Genomic DNA, 18,233 nt, shown 5'->3' with positions numbered 1-18,233 from the left:
GTTTTTTATATGATTTTCTTTGCGGTGTCCGCTTACGGGAGCTTAAAAACAAAGAAAAAGTCTAGTCGTAATCTCGAAAGTGTCCGCGGCCGCTTACGGGAATGTCCGCCTACGAGAATGTAAAAATACAGAGTTTGTATGGGAGTAAAAACGGGGTTTCTAACAAGGTGGCCGTAAGTAGAGCTGTCCGCTTACGAAAGTGTCCGTTAAGAGAGCTTCGACTGTAGTGTATTACATTATTACAATAACGTTGTACTGTCGAGGTTAGGATTTTCGAGAGCTATTCGGCACGAATTAAGTTATATTTTTGTTCTTATTTATAGTTTGACTACATTATATTGTGAATTGCGTACGAAGACAATCACGATCCAGTACAGAAATTAAAGTCACCGTTTCCCGTAAAGCTGTGGTGTTGCTACTCATGTCTCATCACTTCGAACGGCACATTATTCGAAACATTAGGTAAGCATGGGGCAGTTCCAAGATTGTAACGTGTCTAGACACGTGAAACTAGGGTAAAACAAAAAGCGCCATGCCTTTGAATGATCCTTAACATGCACTCGCCTTTGCATTGGCTAATATTTGTTAGGCATGTTATAAGTAAATTCAAGATTCTTATCCTGCCCATGTCCCTTTTCGGAACCTTCTAGACAGCTGTCAAACCCCTTTTCAAGTAACAACGACAAGGCGCGCTTCACTGTAACTGCAATGAGCGTCAAACGTAGTTGAGACAGTTGATCAGTTGAAATTAGTGCTAATTTCAATACTTCCATTTTTCCCACTTCAAATCCGATGCAGATCATCAACCGTTCGCCCTGTCCCTTTTCAATGTTGGTACACAAACGAAGCAAGTCTTCCAGATAGCAAGTCCAACATTGTTTTGGGGGGAAGAGGTTATATCGTAGATGTGAGGGGTGAAATTTGTCAATGGTACTCAAAAACAGCCGGGTTTCTCAACACTTTTGGCGCTCAGTGTGGCTACAGTACAAATAAGAGATAGTGCTACACGTTACAATGAGTTTCATGGTGAAGGTGTAAGCTAAACTAAAAAAAGAAAAAAAAGAAAAAAAAAAAAAAAAAAAAAAAAAAAAAAAAAAAAAAAAAAAAAAAAAAAAAAAAAAAAAAAAAAAAAAAAAAAAAAAAAAAAAAAAAAAAAAAAAAAAAAAAGACGAAGAACACCAACACCAACAACAACAGCAACAACAACAACAGCAGCTAAAAAATAACAAATACCTCAGTCTCTCAGCAAGTTGCCGTACTCAAGCGCATGAAGAAGATACTCCCATTTGAAACAAGAAAGAACATCTATTTTGCATTCATTATTCCCCACTTTAACTACTGCTCAGAGACCTGGCACTTCTGCAGTAAAAGTGCCACTGCAAAACTGGAAAAAGTTAACGAACGTGCCCTCCGATTCGTTTTTAATGAAATACAAACGCGTTACCATGAATTGCTCAATAAGATAGGATTACCCTCATTGTTAAGTCAAAGACTTGCAAAAATAGTTTGTACGGTTTTTAAAGCAATTAATAACGATCACGCTCCCAAGAGCATTAAAAAGTTATTGGATTTTAGAGACGCCAGATACGATCTGAGAGGAACCGACATCCTGAAACAGCCAAGGGTCATGATCAACACCACCACCTACGGCCTCAAATCGTGGCGTTGCCTAGCGCCAAAGCTGTGGAACTTACTTCCAGATTCGTACAGAACCAACAGATCTCTTAAGGCCTTTAAAAATAGTTTAATGAAAATTGACCTTTCGGGCCTTTTAACCTAATTTTAGTAGTGTCGACTTATTTATTGTACAGCATATTGTATACATAATAATTACTTTAGATTTTATCTCATCATCCTTATTTATTTTATTCACTTATAATTATTATCATTATTTTTTTTTATTCTTAACTAGTTTAGGTGGAATACCTGTAAACTAGCTGGTGTGACATTTCTGCAATGTCACACCTTATTGCTAAGTGTATGACACATTAAACGACTATTGTATTGTATTGTATTTAAAAAAAAAAAAACTAATATGTATTGTATTTACTGTTCAAAGACTGTTCAATCTAAGTCAAAGTCTCATCGAACGTAATCCAAAACTATCAAACTAAAAGACACCCTAAGAGCCTAAGTCTAGAATTTAAGGACATTCCCTTTTAAACTTAATTTAACATGTTAATGCTTATTTGGGATGTTCGTTTAAAAAATTTTATATTTTGCTACCTTGCAGTCCTGTCTTGAGCCTGAGTCATTATTAAAACATATTTACGATTTGCAGGGGTTTGATATTTTGACGATACGAATGTCCTTTAATTTACTGTTCCATGTTTTATCGTTAGTTTTAATGGTACAAGTTGTATCACCTATTTGCTCTATTTTTCCTTTTCTTATTAAGCCTGGTGAATTAACATCTTCTCCAAGGACTAAAGTTCCTCTAGTTAGATCGCGGGCGTGTGGTTTCTCATCTAGAATCACGTCTGCCTTGTTTTTCAACGTGCTGTCTCTTTTTCCGGACAGAAAGACTTCCAGACGGTCAGAGAAAATACCTCCTACAAATCCTTTGCGATATCCAGCTTTTTCTTTTATTAGAACTATAGATCCCGGCATGATGCAATCTGAAATTATGAAATCGATTATGCATGCTTAGAGGTCTAAATGTTAAATATAAAAATATATTTGTCGAGGTTCAAGTAGAGTAGAGTGGAGTAAAGAAATATACATTTCTTCAGTGTATTTGTATCTTGTTTTAAAGGCTGATTGCCACTTATATCGTGATTTGTGAGAAATGAGCAGATCGCGATGTTTTGTGATAAAGAAGTTAAATATTTTATCATCGATCGCTAAGCTTTATCGCTCTCCGACAACTCTGAAAAAAGAACTGTCAAACGAGTGGACAAAATACGCATGCTGCTGCAATATTACTTTTAGACGGTAATACTCATGAACAGACTAAAATATTATAGGCAGGAGTAGGTAGATAATTGCAGAACACGTGTCAGGCTCTCGGCCAATGATAAGGGAGAAAACGAATCAACAGGGATTAATATCATCTCGCAGCGCACGTCTTAGGTACAAAGACAAGAATAATTACAACTACAAAAAATACCATAGCTATTTGTAAAAGCATTGGAGGACGATGGACTCTTACCTCTAGGAATTTCACATCCATAGACCTCAGCTCTCAGGCATATTGGTGTACGTTCCTTTTTTCTTAGCATAATTCGCAAGGAGGCTGAGGCAAATGGATGATCAGGTACAATACGCTCAACGTCTGAACTGTAAGGTCCCTGTCAGGTATAAACAAAGATGAGGTATAACAAACACAAAAACTCTCCGTTCCAAATATTTATATACCCACTTTTAATTCTCGTTTAAACGGCGTACAATATTGCACTTTGTTTTAAGGGGGGAGGGGGGGAGAGAGAACTAGGCGAGATGACCCCAAAAATATCAAAGCAATAATTACCGAAATCCACTACTTGAAAAAGGTGACTAAGCACGTAGTATTCTCTTTGGCATAAACTGGAAAGCGAAGTAAGCAAATAACAACGTTTCGCTGTAGTTACGACAACATTTTCAAGTCCCTTGTCAATGTTAAGTGCGATGGCTATTTATGAATATGATTATATAATAGAACGTGAAAAATTTAGCGGAGTAGTTTGAATGCAATTAGAGGTACAAGAATTAGGAACGCATTGTTCTACGTGAAACGTTTTACACAGATAGAGTCGGATTGAGTGCTTAGATCTAGTTGAAAGATCAGTCATAGGTAAACACCAGGGGCAGAAACACAACCTGGTATTCAAATTTATGAACAGCCAAAATTAATATTTGTGTCGTAAGAAACCTAAAAAATAATGGTCCATTTTTATAAATAATTGCTATATTTGAGCATTGAAACTTGAAGCAAGCGTCGTTGGCTACAGATGGCAATCGGATGGAAATGGATTTGCAATTTGAAAGATTAAGGCTTAATTTTTACAAATGATTTCCGCGCGTCTCCAAAAAATCGATAGGCGAATCCAGTCGGGGAAACAAGTGCCAGTTGATGGCGACTTCACTTCCTTCACTTCCTTCGCCGCCAGAAGCCTGCCACATTGCTCTTGGAAATCATGCATTGCACGCGCATAGCTGTAGGCTCTTAGCCAAAAAATCCCCCCCCCAACCTAAGAAGACAGCTAATGACTACAATGTTTAATACCCATAATAATAACTAATAATAATAATAATAATAATAATAATAATGATGATGATGATGATGATGATGATGATTATGTAAACCAGATCTAAGCACTCAGACTCTATCCGTGCTAAGCACAAACACTCTATCCGTGCAAAACTTTTCACGTAGAACAATGCTTTCCTAATTCTTGTACCTCTAATTGCATTCAAAATACCCCCGCTATATTTTTCACTCTCTATTTTATCATCATATTTATAACTTGATTTTGACACCGAACTTGAAAATGCTGTCATGAAAACAGCAGAACGTTGGTCCTTGCTTATATCGCTAGTTTTTATCTTAAATGTTTTAAAAACACATCTCTTATTGAAAATGGAAATCCCTGTCAAGCTGATTTGCAGTTCTTTTTAGACAACCTCAAAATTTAACCATATTTTAAATCAGCAAATGGATCCCTGGGTGAAGAGAGTAAACTTTATAGACATTCAAGTTTACGAAATCTTCTGATGGCTTAAAAAGCAACAACAACAACAAGAACAACAAGAACAACAAGAACACTGACAGTAACTTAACACTCGCCTCTGTTATAGCTTACACGCGCAGATTTTACACGTACGTACATATTGTCCTTTTTAGAATTTTGCGAGGACCATGTATTAACGTCAGAGTTAAATTTGGCATGGTTGGAAAAGCAAGTTGTTACCTTTTTATAGTGGTAATCTATCCACTTTTTCTGTAAATTTTGACCCTGCAATGCAATATTTTGGACCTTGTGACCGTTTTGAATTTGCACTCTTGCATAAGTAATCTTATATCTCTTTGGAAGACGGATATCGATATAACTTTCCGCTTCGTCATTTGAGCACCAATAGGTGTCTCTCCCAATTGCAAGGCGACCATGATGAGCTGGATGCTGATGTGTTTGACTGGACGCTGTGATGGATTCATCAGGAATCTTCCCACTTTCCATTCCAAGAGGAATACCTCCGTTGCAATCTTGAATACACAAATAACAACAATACATCAGCTTTTGAAACTCTAACTCTTTAAAAAAAAATCTCTTATCTCAACATATGAATCTTTGCAATAACTGTAGCAAAGCCACAACCATTTTTTAGTCTATTTGGGCCACGCTGTACTTTAACCTACCGGTTCTCTGGTTATTGTGTTAACCCATTAACGAGTTTAGTTACTTTTTACTTACTGACTGACTGACTGACTGACTGACTGACTGACTGACTGACTGACTGACTGACTGACTGACTGACTGACTGACTGACTGTGTGACTGAGTGACTGACTGACTGTCTGGCTGACTGGCTGGCGGGTTGGCTGGCTGCCCAAACGACCGACCTACCGACCTACAGACCTACCGACCTACCGACCGACCGACCGACCGACTGAATGACTGACTGACTGACTGACCGACCGACTGAATGACTGACTGGCTAGCTGGCTAACTGGTTGGCTGAGAGGCTGAATGGCTGAATGGCTAGCTGGCTGACTGGCTGACCGACCGACCGACCGACCGACCGACCGACCGACCGACCGACCGACCGACTGGCTGGCTGGCTGGCTGGCTGTTATAGTACCATTAAAATTCTTCGTTGTATTTATCAGTATAAATTGAAAAATTTATCGATGTGATCATGTGAGCAGTTTTAAATGAATTTCTTCCTTGTATTTCTGATGGCCCAAATACAGTGGAACCCCGTTAATACGGCCATCAACGGGCCATGGAAATTTGGCCGTATTAACGGGGTAGGGTCAAATTTCATGACTGGTCACTTCAAGTGACGTAACAATAAACAACTGTTCTTTAACAAACATTCCGACTGCAGATATACAGTAATTAAAAACTAATGAAGATTCAATCAGCACATATACAATATGATAGAAAAATGAACATAACTGGATTGAAAAACGGGTATTTGGTTCGAGTGGCCGTATTAACGGGGTAAAATTATACAGGTTGGGATTTCAGAATGTGGCCGTTGGCCGTATTAACGGGGTGGCCGCATTAACGGGGTTTTATTTTAAGAAAATGTATGGGAGTTTCGCCGGGACAAAAAGAAGTGACCGTAATAACGAGGTGGCCGTATTAACGAGGTGGCCGTAAGGCGGGGTTTCACTGTATAACAATTTCCCTGGGAAGCATGCCCCCTGACCCCCCTTCCTGGCTTGTGATCATAAAATCAGTTATGCATGGCTAACTTTCTTCAGCCTGTGTAGATTCACTCTGGGCTTTAGGCTTTCACCAGTAAACTATTTTCTTAAACACTTTGCAAATATGAATGATAGACAGTGATATTTTTCCTTGGACTCGACACACAAATATGTGGAAAAAGTACACAAGACTATTACAAGAAGTGAGAAATTCATCCTTCTTTGGTGTGCTAAGAAATGGGAAAAGACGTACATAGAAAAGCAGTGTCCATCAAGGAAAATTAGGGTGATGTATGTAGAGAATCACACTTAAAAAGTTTATGTAAAATCAAAAACCTCCAACCATTTTAATTGAAAAAAGTGATTGGTCCCTAAATAATGAATTTTGTGAGCAAAGGGGGTGGGTCATGTAATTTTTAACCCCTTTCAGTGGTGGGTAAGTCAGTTTTGAGCCAGAAGGAAGGGGTGGGTTACAAATTTTTGAGCAGCCACTTTTCCAATTACTCCGGCACTCCCCCCCCCCCCCCCCTCCTCCCCGCACTTATTGAGCTGTCCCTTATTCAAGTTTAGTTCAACTGATGGAGAGCCAAATAATCGAGCTATAGACGTCATCTTAAATTTATTGGCGCAATAAATTAAACCCATCAAGAATGTCGAGAAAACACATGAAAAGCCCGGCCGAGTGATATACAAATTCTCGACCTTCGTTATGAAAGTTGTTTTCATTATACTAGTTTTATTACAATCATATTTTTTTTTTCTTTTTCCATTCTCTTACAGTCCAAAGTGGGGCGTTTCACTTAATATTTATTTTCCCTCCACCTTATGGCTGCTATATACATTGGGAGGGGTATTTTTTCTGTGAATGTACCCGTAATAAAAATAACGACTTATCATAAAACTCATAACGCATTTTGTAAGTTAATAGCTATTGCTCTTTTTCTATGATTTCCAATATAGTTATTAATCGCATGACTTACACGCGTTTCAGTGTGAAGTATGAAAGAGAAAGTGCTCCTAGTTTTCACTTGTGACAGAACACTTTTTATCAGCAAATGGTTGGTTGCTGTTGCATTATGTAGGCGTAGCTATTGAATAATAGACCTGGCACATTTGGTCTAGAGTTACGGTTTTGATGGGCTTTCAACAAACTATAAAATAAGTTGAAAATCCCGACAAAACAAATAAAAGTTAGCAATTGTAAGCATTTTTCTAGTTACCTATACAAGTTGGTAATGTCGCACCCCACTGCCCATTGTTGCATTTCATCTCATAAGAACCTTTCAGGAAACGATCGCCATAACATTCAAATTGGACAACTGAGTTATGAACAAAAACACTTCCAATCCTTCGTCCGTTTGTTGGCTGACCAGGATTAAGACAGGGTGCTATAAAAATATGATAAATCAAAATATTAAATAATTTATATGACCTTACAAAAAAACACAAAAATCAATCTTTTTGCCGATGGAGATACATGTAGACAACGGACCCGTTTCGGATTTTTAACCTCCTTGCTCACGATAATATAAATATAATTACTTTTGAAGTGAGCTCTAGATTAAGTTCCTAAACGAATAATTGAATAAGTAAAAATTATCCTAAACAGGTAAATCCTGAACTCTTATGTCACATGCAAATGCTTTCAAAATGCAGGTAAGAGCATTTCCGCGAACCTAGATTTTAATTTTTGTTTCTGGAGAGGCGGGGTATCCCCGTTACCTCTAAGCTACCCCGACAACAGCTACCCCCCCCCCCTCCCCCCACCCCGTTCCTGCAATACATGAATCCTTCCCTGAACATCAGGTAAATTTTAAGTTTTATTAGAAAGGAGATGTCTTAACCGCCTCTTATCGGTCCCAGCCGATTGGAGCGGCCAAGCGGCCGGGAGTCACGAGAAGCGTTATGTTTGCAGGTTACAGAAAACTGTTCCCCAGAAATTGAAACAACTTTTTATTCAAATTTCGTAATCGACATTCTACTATTTAGTATCACACTTGCTATAATTACTAATTTCTACATAAAGACCGATTTACCTGAGCACTTCGGAACGTTTCCACTCCACATCTTGCCCCTTTGACAGGTTATTTTTGATTCCCCTATCAAGGTGTAGTTTTCGTTGCACTTAAATCGCACGAACCCGCCAACAGCAAAGTTATTACTGACTTTTGTTTGTCGTCCGTTCGCAGGACTTCCCGGATCAGGACAAGAGATAACTGAAAAGGAAATAATACAAGTTAAATATTAAATAAAACCAATTTGCTGAACAAAGCCATGAATTAGTTTTATTGGGGGACCATATGACAAAAGAAGGTATGGATGAATAAGTTATAAATGCCATGGCCATCTGTTTAAAAGGATGTGGTTAATTTAAAGTAACATGTTTGTTTGCCGTTTCTGTGAATGGTGAAGTCAAAACACGACGTGGAGGTTGTACTTAATTTGGCTGCTGTAAATAGTTTCCATCCGGACCTTCATGATATTTACTGTACAACTAAGACAGCTGTAGTGGCCAAAACCAAAGTGCTTTGTTGTGAGCGCAATGTGTTCTACGTATTGGATCAGCTACAATTTCTACAGCTCTTTTTAAATAGTGAAGTCGAGTAATAAATATTTTATTAACCAAACACCGTCCTGGGAGAATATTGGCCCTCGGTCATATCCTGGGCCAACCTCGCTGGGCTCGATCCGTACAGCTAAGACAAAGCGTTGATATTCTCCCAGGACGGCCTCGTGGGAGTCCCTCTTGATACGTAGTGAAAAAATGATCAGTGAAGTATAGCAATGAAAGGGTGGAGAACAATATGAGCTGTATATGTAGGAAATAAGGAAACGTGTAGCATCACAGTTAACACTTTCTTGTTTTCCTACAATCCCAAACTAGGCCCAAACATTGACTTGGAAATGAACTTGTGTTTCGCTTTGCAGCCATATGATACGTTTCAGTTAAATAATATCAAATGGGCGATTTTTAGCTACCACCATCTGTATTTTATGTGCTATTAATTACCTTTGCAGTGGGGTATGTCGTCTGACCATGTTCCATATACACAACTGATGGTTGCTGTTCCGTTGAGTTCAAAGCCGTCGTAGCATCTAAAGGTCACTGATTTACCATGTCTAAAGCCATCACCGACTCTGATTCCATTATCTGGTGTGCCAGGATCAGGACATGGAGCTGAAAGATATATTATGATATATTTAGTTCAATTCTTGATTTTTACTCTCTTCGGTTTGTGGTGTTTAAAGAAACAAGCTCCACCCAGCTAATGCCCAGACTACTTTTTCTTAGACTTCGAAATAAAGTTGCGTTTAGCTGACGCAGCATTAATGCAACTGATTCCCGAATTTGCTCCATGCAAGGGCTAATGCTCGTCGAGTCAACTATTTAATCTTGATTCGCGTTTAATATGAGCTTACTGACTGAATTGAAGGAACCTTTTTTACCACTTCGAAATCTTGCAAAATTAACTCAAACATGTCAAATGTTTTACCGTCCGGCCTGACCTAACTCAGCCAATGAGCTTCTTATTATAATAATATCATGTTTATTGAGCTTGACAGTCAGAACTTTTCCAGTTTAAGGTACGATTCAAAACATTTCATTGAAATGTCATGGGCCTAGAAACGAACTCTTGTTTCGCTTTCATTCAAAAGATGACATGGGGAATTGTTATTCAACATAATTTGCATTTTCACTTGTCATTCACCTGTGCACTGGGGTATGTCATTTGACCATGTTCCATCGTTACAGCTGATAGTTGCCTTTCCTTTAAGTTCATAATCGGCCTTGCATTTAAAGCTCACTGATTTACCATGTCTAAAGTCATCATCGATTCTCCTTCCATTGCCTGGCATACCGGGATCAGAACATGGAGCTAATAAAAACAAATGTAAACATTTTAATAAGAATTCCTGTTCTTTGGTCTTTGCTGTTGGTGTTAGGATCAGCCTATTACCTCTTACATATCTCTTTTGTGACTAGGTGTCACATAAGACCTCAAACTAGGATAAACAAAAACCACCCAGTTAACGCCCTTATAGCCCCAAACTGCTAATTTGTGACGAAAAAATTACATTTATCTAGCCCCAGCTTGAAATATTTCCTTTTTAACTTAATAAAAACTCGCGATTTCTGAATTTGCTGTAACGGTTTTCACGCAACTTATTAAATAATAATCGGGTTTGTTCAGCTTTCAGTGGGCTTCAAGTTGAATGTAATCAAATATGGGGTCTTTGCCGGTGTAGACTGAATTTATTTCAGTAAACTTGTGATTGTGGAAAACAACATCATGAAAAAATATCGACAAAATGCTTGGGGATTTAAAGTACCCGACAATGTGATACCCTCAACTCTATTCATGATCAATGCCATAATGTAAGGTCACTTTTAACGTACCCCAGCATCGTGGATTAGGCGAACTCCAATCTTTCGTTTCTTCGCAGTAAATCTTACTTCTTCCTGATAGTGTGTAGTTATCGTTGCAAATAAATTCCACTGAACTACCATAGTTATAACCATTCTTCACATTAGTTTGTTTACCGTGAAGAGGAGTACCTGGGTCCCCACAGCTTATAACTGCAAATAAGTAGGTAACAGAAAAATCAAATATGCGTTAAGTGGCGTTAGAGCAAACAAGTTTGATTTCGTAGAAGCTGAGACGTCAAAAATGGGAAAAAACAAAAGGCAACAAATTACAGTATTACAGTTGTCGAGGGAGGTTTTCGGCTAATGTGTTTACATCCTTGTTGTAGACTGCTAACTGTCTCTCTTTTGTTTTAAAATCTGTGGGGCGAACGCGAAAATAGCGAGGAGAGCACAATATACGAGGAGCGAAGCCGCGAGCAGCGAGTAGCGCGGGGCCAGAAGAAAAGCGCTCGTCTTCCTGCGCCCGCGCAACTCGCAGCTCGTATATCGCACTCGCCTCGCTATTTTTGCGTGTTGGTTCCGACGGATTTAAAAGCAAAAGAGAGATGGCGAGCTGTCTCAGCCTTGTTGCCACACAATTCAGATCATGTGATGATTCATTTGGGAGGGAAACAACTGTTCTGTTCGTACATGCTTTCATGCACTCAGTTGAACTCAGCCGTGTCTACTGTACGTAAACACTTAGCTTTATAGTCATTCTATTTGCCTTGAACGTGGAGCATGTCATTGTTTTGAATTTTGAAGACAAAAGTTTTGCTGGCGATGTGGGAAGAATTATTACTATCAATAAAGTCTAACCCACACACATATACAATGCAATAAAATAGGTATCAATAAAAAGCAAGTATGTGTAGAGGTATAAATATCTACTTACTTTTACACGATGTTGGAAATCCACTCCATGACTCATCATTTTGACAAGTTCGAATCTCTGAGCCACTGATTTCGTAGCCTTTCTCTTTGCACTTAAATCTGACGACACCACCCACTCTTGTGTGGGTTTCAAATACTTTTTCAGCCTTATCAGGAGTTTGAAGCACTCCACAATCAATTGCTTTGGGAGATAAGTTTGTCACAACATTAGAAGACATTACAAGACAGTCGTTTCTGTAGCTTAAATTATCAAACAGACAAACAAACAAAGGGCAAGGCAAGGTAAAATAAATTCATTCATTAGTAAGTGAGTAAGCAAGCAGGCAGGCAGGCAGGCAGGCAGGCAGGCAGGCAGGCAGGCAGGCAGGCAGGCAGGCAGGCAGGCAGGCAGGCAGGCAGGCAGGCAGGCAGGCAGGCAGGCAGACAGGCAGGCAGGTAGGCAGGCAGGTAGGCAGGCAGGCAAGCAAGCAAGGAGGCAAGCAGGCAGGCAGGCAAGTAAGCAAGCAAGTAAGCAAGTAAGTACGTACGTAAATAAGGGATTTAAGTACAGTGTTTCCCCACAGTGGCTCTGCATCTGTTTCAAACATTATTAGAGGTCAGAACAGCCACCCTGTAGACTCTGTCTTTTTGGTGACGAGGGCAGCACATGTAAAGTAACATAAATGTAACATGCTTACGTTCACAAGTTGGCATTTTTCCACCCCATCTCTGATTCGCTTGACATTGACGGTATTTGTCTCCGACAAGCTTGTAGCCGTGGTTACATTCAAAATAAACTTTACTTTTGAATGTGAAGATGTAGGACTTCAGTTTGCCGTTTGGAAGGTTCCCCGGGTTACCACAACTTTTTGCTGAGAAAGAGAGTAAAAAATATTCATTGTCTTATTTTCAATACAGATGTTATTATTTTCTCTGGAATTTTGGAAGCATACTGGTTCTGCTATACTTTCAATTAACCCTATATTTATCGATCTGATTTCAACCGGAGTTATGTACTTCAACAACATTACAATCTAAAATACTATATTTAAGCAATGGCCTCGATAAACGAGATTATGTTAGCAAGATAAAACGCAGATTAAAATCGCATGTACAAAATGTCCTGTCAAGCTTCTTACTGAAACCCAAAAACAACAACAACAACAAAAAACTAAAACTACAAGAAAATTCAGTCTGAGAATGCAGACTTCTACCGTTGGTGACTTTCTTAACCTTTGCGCGAGAGATTCGAGCCAAATTACGTTCCACTTCAGAGTTCTATTCTGTGTCACTGATTAGTCGTCAATCTCGCGCGCAAAAACTGTAACCAAGTCGCAACCAATCAAAGAAACTTAGCAGATTTCTGGCATGCTATATGGTCAAACTGGAATTTTTCTCGTTAAAATCTCAGAAATCTTCCGGGGTAAGCGATGGAAATAAGCACGACAGATAAAAAGTCTGTATTGTCTTGGGAAATGAAGAGATAAGTCCAAAAATATAATATTACGTTTGAAAAAGAAGTGTTAACATACGAGAGCAAGTAAAAGAACGGCTGGTCCATCCGTCAGAGCCACACGTCAGCAGTCCTATTCCTATTGTGAAATATCCAGTCTTGCACTTGAGAAATACTTTGTCTGAATATTTGTATGAAGATTTCGTTGAACCTCTGATCTCAGAATTGTCCGGGAGTTTTGGAGGGTTACAAGAAGGCACTGTTTGAAAAAAAAATGAGTGAAATTAAAAGTGTAAGTATAAGAAATCCAAAGTGAGTAAACATTTAAACTTTTCCAGATGCCAAATATGTATGCTTTTCGCAGTCAAAAAAAAAATCGCTTGTTTCTAAGTGAAACTGAAAGAGCACAATGTAACAATGATGACACTAAACAAACAGCCTAAGGGTATATCTCTTGTTAGCTCATAAACCTGAAAGCTGGGTACTCAAAGAACTGTTTTTTCAAGGCATTCGAATTCAGTACTTACATAAACATTTTGGTTTGGCTTGATTCCATTCTCCCGAACTAGTGCAAGTAAGGTATTTGGAGCCCTCCATCTTGTAACCTGGGAAGCAGGTGTATTCCGCTCTATCTCCTACTGCCACATAATCTTCATCGTAATTTCGACGAAAAATTTGTTTATTCCCATTGTTGATGTCTCCAGGGTCCTTGCAGATGATCTCTTTAATGGAACAATAATGTGCGTTGTTATTTTACTAAAAATTACTGTTTTGAATGGATATTTATTAGTCGAACTAAGCGTTGGAGCAAAGGGACGTCCTCTTAGCTTTATCACAAGCTAAGTTTCCCATTCAGGCGAGTTACTCGATGGCGTTTCATTTCTCAGGTATTTAAACAACCTTATGGCTAATTTAAAAGAAAAAAAGGCGAAAAGAGCAAAATAACATGCATGCATCTATTAGCCAAGGCCAGAGGCCAGAGGAAGTTTTAAGAAACAGCCCCTTACGCAAAGACGCTTAGCTCGTTAATAAATTAAATGTCCTTGTTAGCATGACAGACGAAGTAGCGAGTACGAGTTTCTAATGTAACTTTTTGGTGTTTTATGCAAGCCAAAGGCGAAGCTAATAAAATGCACCTTATTCACTTTTTTTTAACCAAGTGTAGGTATTGCGACAAGTTAATGATTTCCAATCATGAAGAACGGCAGGCGAGTGAAAAATGTCAGCATCGAGTTCGTCTTGAAAATCTTAACCTATATTTATATAACAGAAGCCTTTACTTTATAAGAGAGGGTGACACTTACTGCATGAAGGTTCTGTACCATCCCATCTCCTTATACCACGACAAGTCCGTATCTTGGATCCAAGCAAAGTGTAAGGTTTGTTACACCGATACCTGACAGTGGACAAAAATGTGGTAGAGGAATATTCCTCTCTCCCATTTTCCAGAACGGAAGGCTTTCCGCAGTCAACAACTGCAATCCAATAGACGGAAATGTAGTTTCTTTTGTTTTGAATGAACTACTTTTAAGTTGTGCATTTTAAAAAGGTATTTTGTAAGTACATTAGTTGTAACCATTTAATGTTCACAACAGACACCCTTCCGGGAGAAACAAAAATAACAATTTCAGTCTGAAAAATAGATTTTTCAGTACATATCTGCTTCTAAAAATAAATGTTTAGCCCTTTTCCAAAACATAAAATCAAGTAAGTGTTGGAAAAATAATTTCTCAGTCCTGGCTCTTTCAAGCTTAAATGTTCGTTTTTAAAGCACTGACGAAAGCACGCCCAGATACAGTTGAATCCCGATAACCGCCCTCAGTCTCGCTCCCGCTCTCCCCTCCCCCTCGGTCTCTTCTGTTCCCTCGTCTCGCTCCCCTCTTTCCTGGGTTCGCCGACTGATGTACAAAGACACAACAAGTCACAGCTGACAGTTCATTTCCCTGTTTCTCTCCGCGATTATTACAGTAAGAAGTCTTTCTATTTCTCCTTTTTTTTTTCGCTGTTTTTGTTGTTGTTTTGCAAACATGATAGTTGACGGCTTTTGGCCTGGTGCGGATCTAACTTTGGTCCATTTGGTTTAGGTTCACTTCGAGTGGGAATAATAATTTTCTTTCGTCAGAATCATTTGCTTTAAACACGCGCAATATACTATTACCTTATTACATAATTCGCGCCGTTATTCCGGCGCTTTCGCGCACTTCCGTTGTCTTCCTCCGGGTGCTCACCCTCCTACCACCATCAGACATCGTCAAATACCAGGGCGGACTTCTCGGCCACAACAAGTTCTCACAATGTCTGGTCCGTCCGGTTCTGAGTCACGGGAAACATTCATCCACATTGATTGAGGTACTACTCTTGTGCGTGAGTCACTAATTCGCTCGGTCGCGATTTTCGTCCTTTTCGGCGATTTTTTGAGTCCGAAATCGCAAACGTGTCGCGAAAATTTAAGTAATAAGGTAGATAAAACCGTATATATTATGCAAAAAGGAAATACAAACCTTTCGGGATACAACTGTAACCACAGTCTCCATCACAAACACATTGCCTGTCTCTACTACAACCTGAGTCTGGATCGCACTGTTTTCTGCAGTATCGGAAAGCTTCCTTGTTAGTTCTTACGCATGTACAGCTTGGCTTGACTTTGTCCCAAGCTCCTGTCCTTGTACATGTTAAGGTGCTGCTCCCCTGCATTGTGAAGCCTGGCAAGCACCTGTACTCTACCTGTTTTCCAAGTTCAAAGCCATTGTGTTTTCTTTGACCGTTAGGGAGGCTGCCTGGGTCTTTACATATCAGCTCTATAAAGCGAAAGAACGCGATGAACGTGGTTTTTAGCGAGCCGATATTTTTTAGAGGCAAAACGGCCCTCTTTTGTTAGGTTTGTAGTGCCATGTGTCGTCTCCTGTTGTTTCGTGTCAAGTCGTGTCGTGACGCGACGCGACGCGACGCGACATGACGTGACGTGACGTGTTGTTATGCTGTGTTCACTGTGTTGTGTTTTTCTGTTTTTATTTTTATTTATTTGTTTTTTGTTTTTGTTTTGTATTGTGCATTTACCAGCCAACCAACGAAAAAAAAGTACAAATGTGCGAAAGAAAAACATGAACAGATCATTTTGTAGAAACAATAGATGGGAATGTGATGATTCTTTTTGTTTTCCGTTCAAAAAACTAATATCAAATTTTACGGATTGCTATGACTTAGGTACACTACTTACTGCAGATTGGCTTTTGGCTGTCCCATTCACCATTTCCTCTGCATGTTCTCTTTCTAGAGCCTTCCAGTGTATATGGAGGAGTGCACCGATACCTTGCAACAGACCCAAACGTAGCGTTTCCATAACGAACTCTTCCGTTATCTATTGTCAGTTTTTTGCAACGTAGATCTGGAATAATCGTATTAAAATGATATTAATTATGTTACCTTTTTCCTTTGCAATACCCCAGGTAAAGGATTTTTATATGTACAAATACACTTTTTTTTTAAATAACAAACCGTTTTTATAAGAACATCCATGCAGAGATTTGCCCCAAAATTTGATCTATGGGCTAAAATAAGAACAGCTCGCAGGTACGTGGTACGGTATAGTAAACCGTCGGTACGCGGTATAGTAATGTCCAGTTGCAACGCAGGCTACGAGAGCCCTGCTCTAGTCAGATCACTTTTTGGAGAGAATAATTACACTTTCTACACGAGATCCACAATTTGTCGCGGCAATCTGGACGTACGTGCGCACTTTTTTTAATTGCCCGCATATATGTCGGTACTACAACGCAAGCTGTATCGGGCTATTCAGGCCCGCCCCATGGTGGTGAAGGGAATCGGGTGAAAAGAAATTTTTGTTATGGAGCATATATATGGCGTGACACTTTAATACTATCAAATCCGAAGACCCAAACTAAGCCGCTTTTTCATGGTGAAAAAAAATGTTCAAACGTTCGCTGCATGATTTATCTTTGGGAAAAAAATTCGATCGCAGTGAGAGGAATTTGTAGGCTGAGGTCTAACGGGAAATCAGCCACATTTCAGTTTAGGCAGGCAGGCGCTGAAACGGAATGACGCCATAGAGCTAGAGGGTCATACAGCGCTTATTAGCCCTCGCGATTACTTTCACTGAAATGAAGACCTCTGTTTCAGCACGGTTGAGAAACACTTCCATTTTGTAAATACCAGAACAAAGCAGTCAGCACTTGGTCTGTCGTTGTGTAGTGAGTGTCAAAACAGAAAAAAAAAAACTAGCTGATCATCTTAAAATTTGAAATGCACGTACATGTATTAAAAGACATACCTCTTTTGACGCAACTGTAGCCACAGTCGCCATCGCACATACAATCTCTAGTGCTGCCTTTACAACCATCTTGAGAGGGATCACAGGATTTCGAACAAACGTTGGGCTGAGTATTTGTGCGAGTGCAGTTCTGGCATCGAACACCTAACACGAATTTTCAATTTATATTAGTACACTATAGCAATACGTGTAACCCATTTCATATTATATTAACCGTATTGCAGCTATTTTAAAACGTGACATGGAATTCAAATAAAGATTAAACTAAATGAAATCATAACCTACCATGAACAGCGAACAAGGCAAGGAAAAACACCGCGTACTTCATCGTTTTCAAAACGTAACTCGCCACGGCTGTATCAATCTCACAGGAAGTTTCTATTCTCCAGACGTCCTGCGTATTACTGGCAAAGCATCAAGTTTCGCCCTCGACAAATACGTCACTTGATTATTTATGATCTTGTTGTTGACAGCAAATGATACTCTGTACAAGACTACTATTTATATTACCTTTCTTTTTGGTGCAGTGTTTCACCTAAAGGTTATGAAAACAATCGGTTTTACTTTACCCTTAATCTGGAGGGTAAAATGTTGAAAAAAAGCTGATCGCATGTACACAGCCTTGGACTTCGGCCACGCAGGAAGTTCATCCCTTCTAAACTATTTTACCACGGGTAAAGCGAAGAGAAGGGGGGGGGGGGGGGGAGAAGTTGAGAGGGGGGACTGCTTGATCAGATGAGAGAGACGTGCTGACAAAAAATGTTCGAAACTGAATGTTTAAAAAAGGCCAAAGGCGTACGTGATGATTTTCACATAGCCCCAAATTAAATAGGTACATCCTGCACCTATTGTGACTATCA

At 39.3% G+C, this 18,233-nt stretch overlaps 1 protein-coding gene and 1 long non-coding RNA gene across 4 annotated transcripts in view; one reads left to right on the top strand and one right to left on the bottom strand.

The window, feature by feature from the left end:
• LOC144633468 (uncharacterized) overlaps positions 1 to 18,233 on the top strand; it is a 70,670-nt gene that overhangs the window by 23,100 nt on the left and 29,337 nt on the right. The gene's annotated exons all lie outside the window — the stretch shown is intronic.
• On the bottom strand, positions 2,057 to 17,766 carry LOC144633191 (protein lev-9-like). Of its 3 annotated transcripts, XM_078492005.1 has the most exons (17): positions 17,659 to 17,766; positions 17,374 to 17,517; positions 16,303 to 16,470; positions 15,587 to 15,883; positions 14,390 to 14,560; positions 13,613 to 13,807; positions 13,165 to 13,344; positions 12,331 to 12,504; positions 11,655 to 11,834; positions 10,751 to 10,930; positions 10,062 to 10,229; positions 9,362 to 9,529; positions 8,388 to 8,567; positions 7,572 to 7,739; positions 4,890 to 5,182; positions 3,152 to 3,290; positions 2,057 to 2,618 (listed from the first exon to the last, which is right to left on the bottom strand). In XM_078492005.1, the coding sequence occupies exons 1-17, from the start codon at positions 17,699 to 17,701 to the stop codon at positions 2,269 to 2,271; spliced, it is 3,198 nt and encodes a 1,065-aa protein (XP_078348131.1). In that variant the 5' UTR covers positions 17,702 to 17,766; the 3' UTR covers positions 2,057 to 2,268. The 3 variants fall into 3 exon arrangements, with proteins under 3 accessions (XP_078348131.1, XP_078348146.1, XP_078348139.1); XM_078492020.1 differs by lacking the exon at positions 7,572 to 7,739; XM_078492013.1 differs by lacking the exon at positions 9,362 to 9,529.

Source organism: Oculina patagonica, chromosome 1, assembly GCF_052425735.1.
Source record: "Oculina patagonica isolate OP01 chromosome 1, crgOcupat, whole genome shotgun sequence".
Classification (NCBI taxonomy): domain Eukaryota; kingdom Metazoa; phylum Cnidaria; class Anthozoa; order Scleractinia; family Oculinidae; genus Oculina; species Oculina patagonica.
Note: the sequence above shows the minus strand (reverse complement) of the source record. Positions and strands in the feature narration are given on the sequence as shown.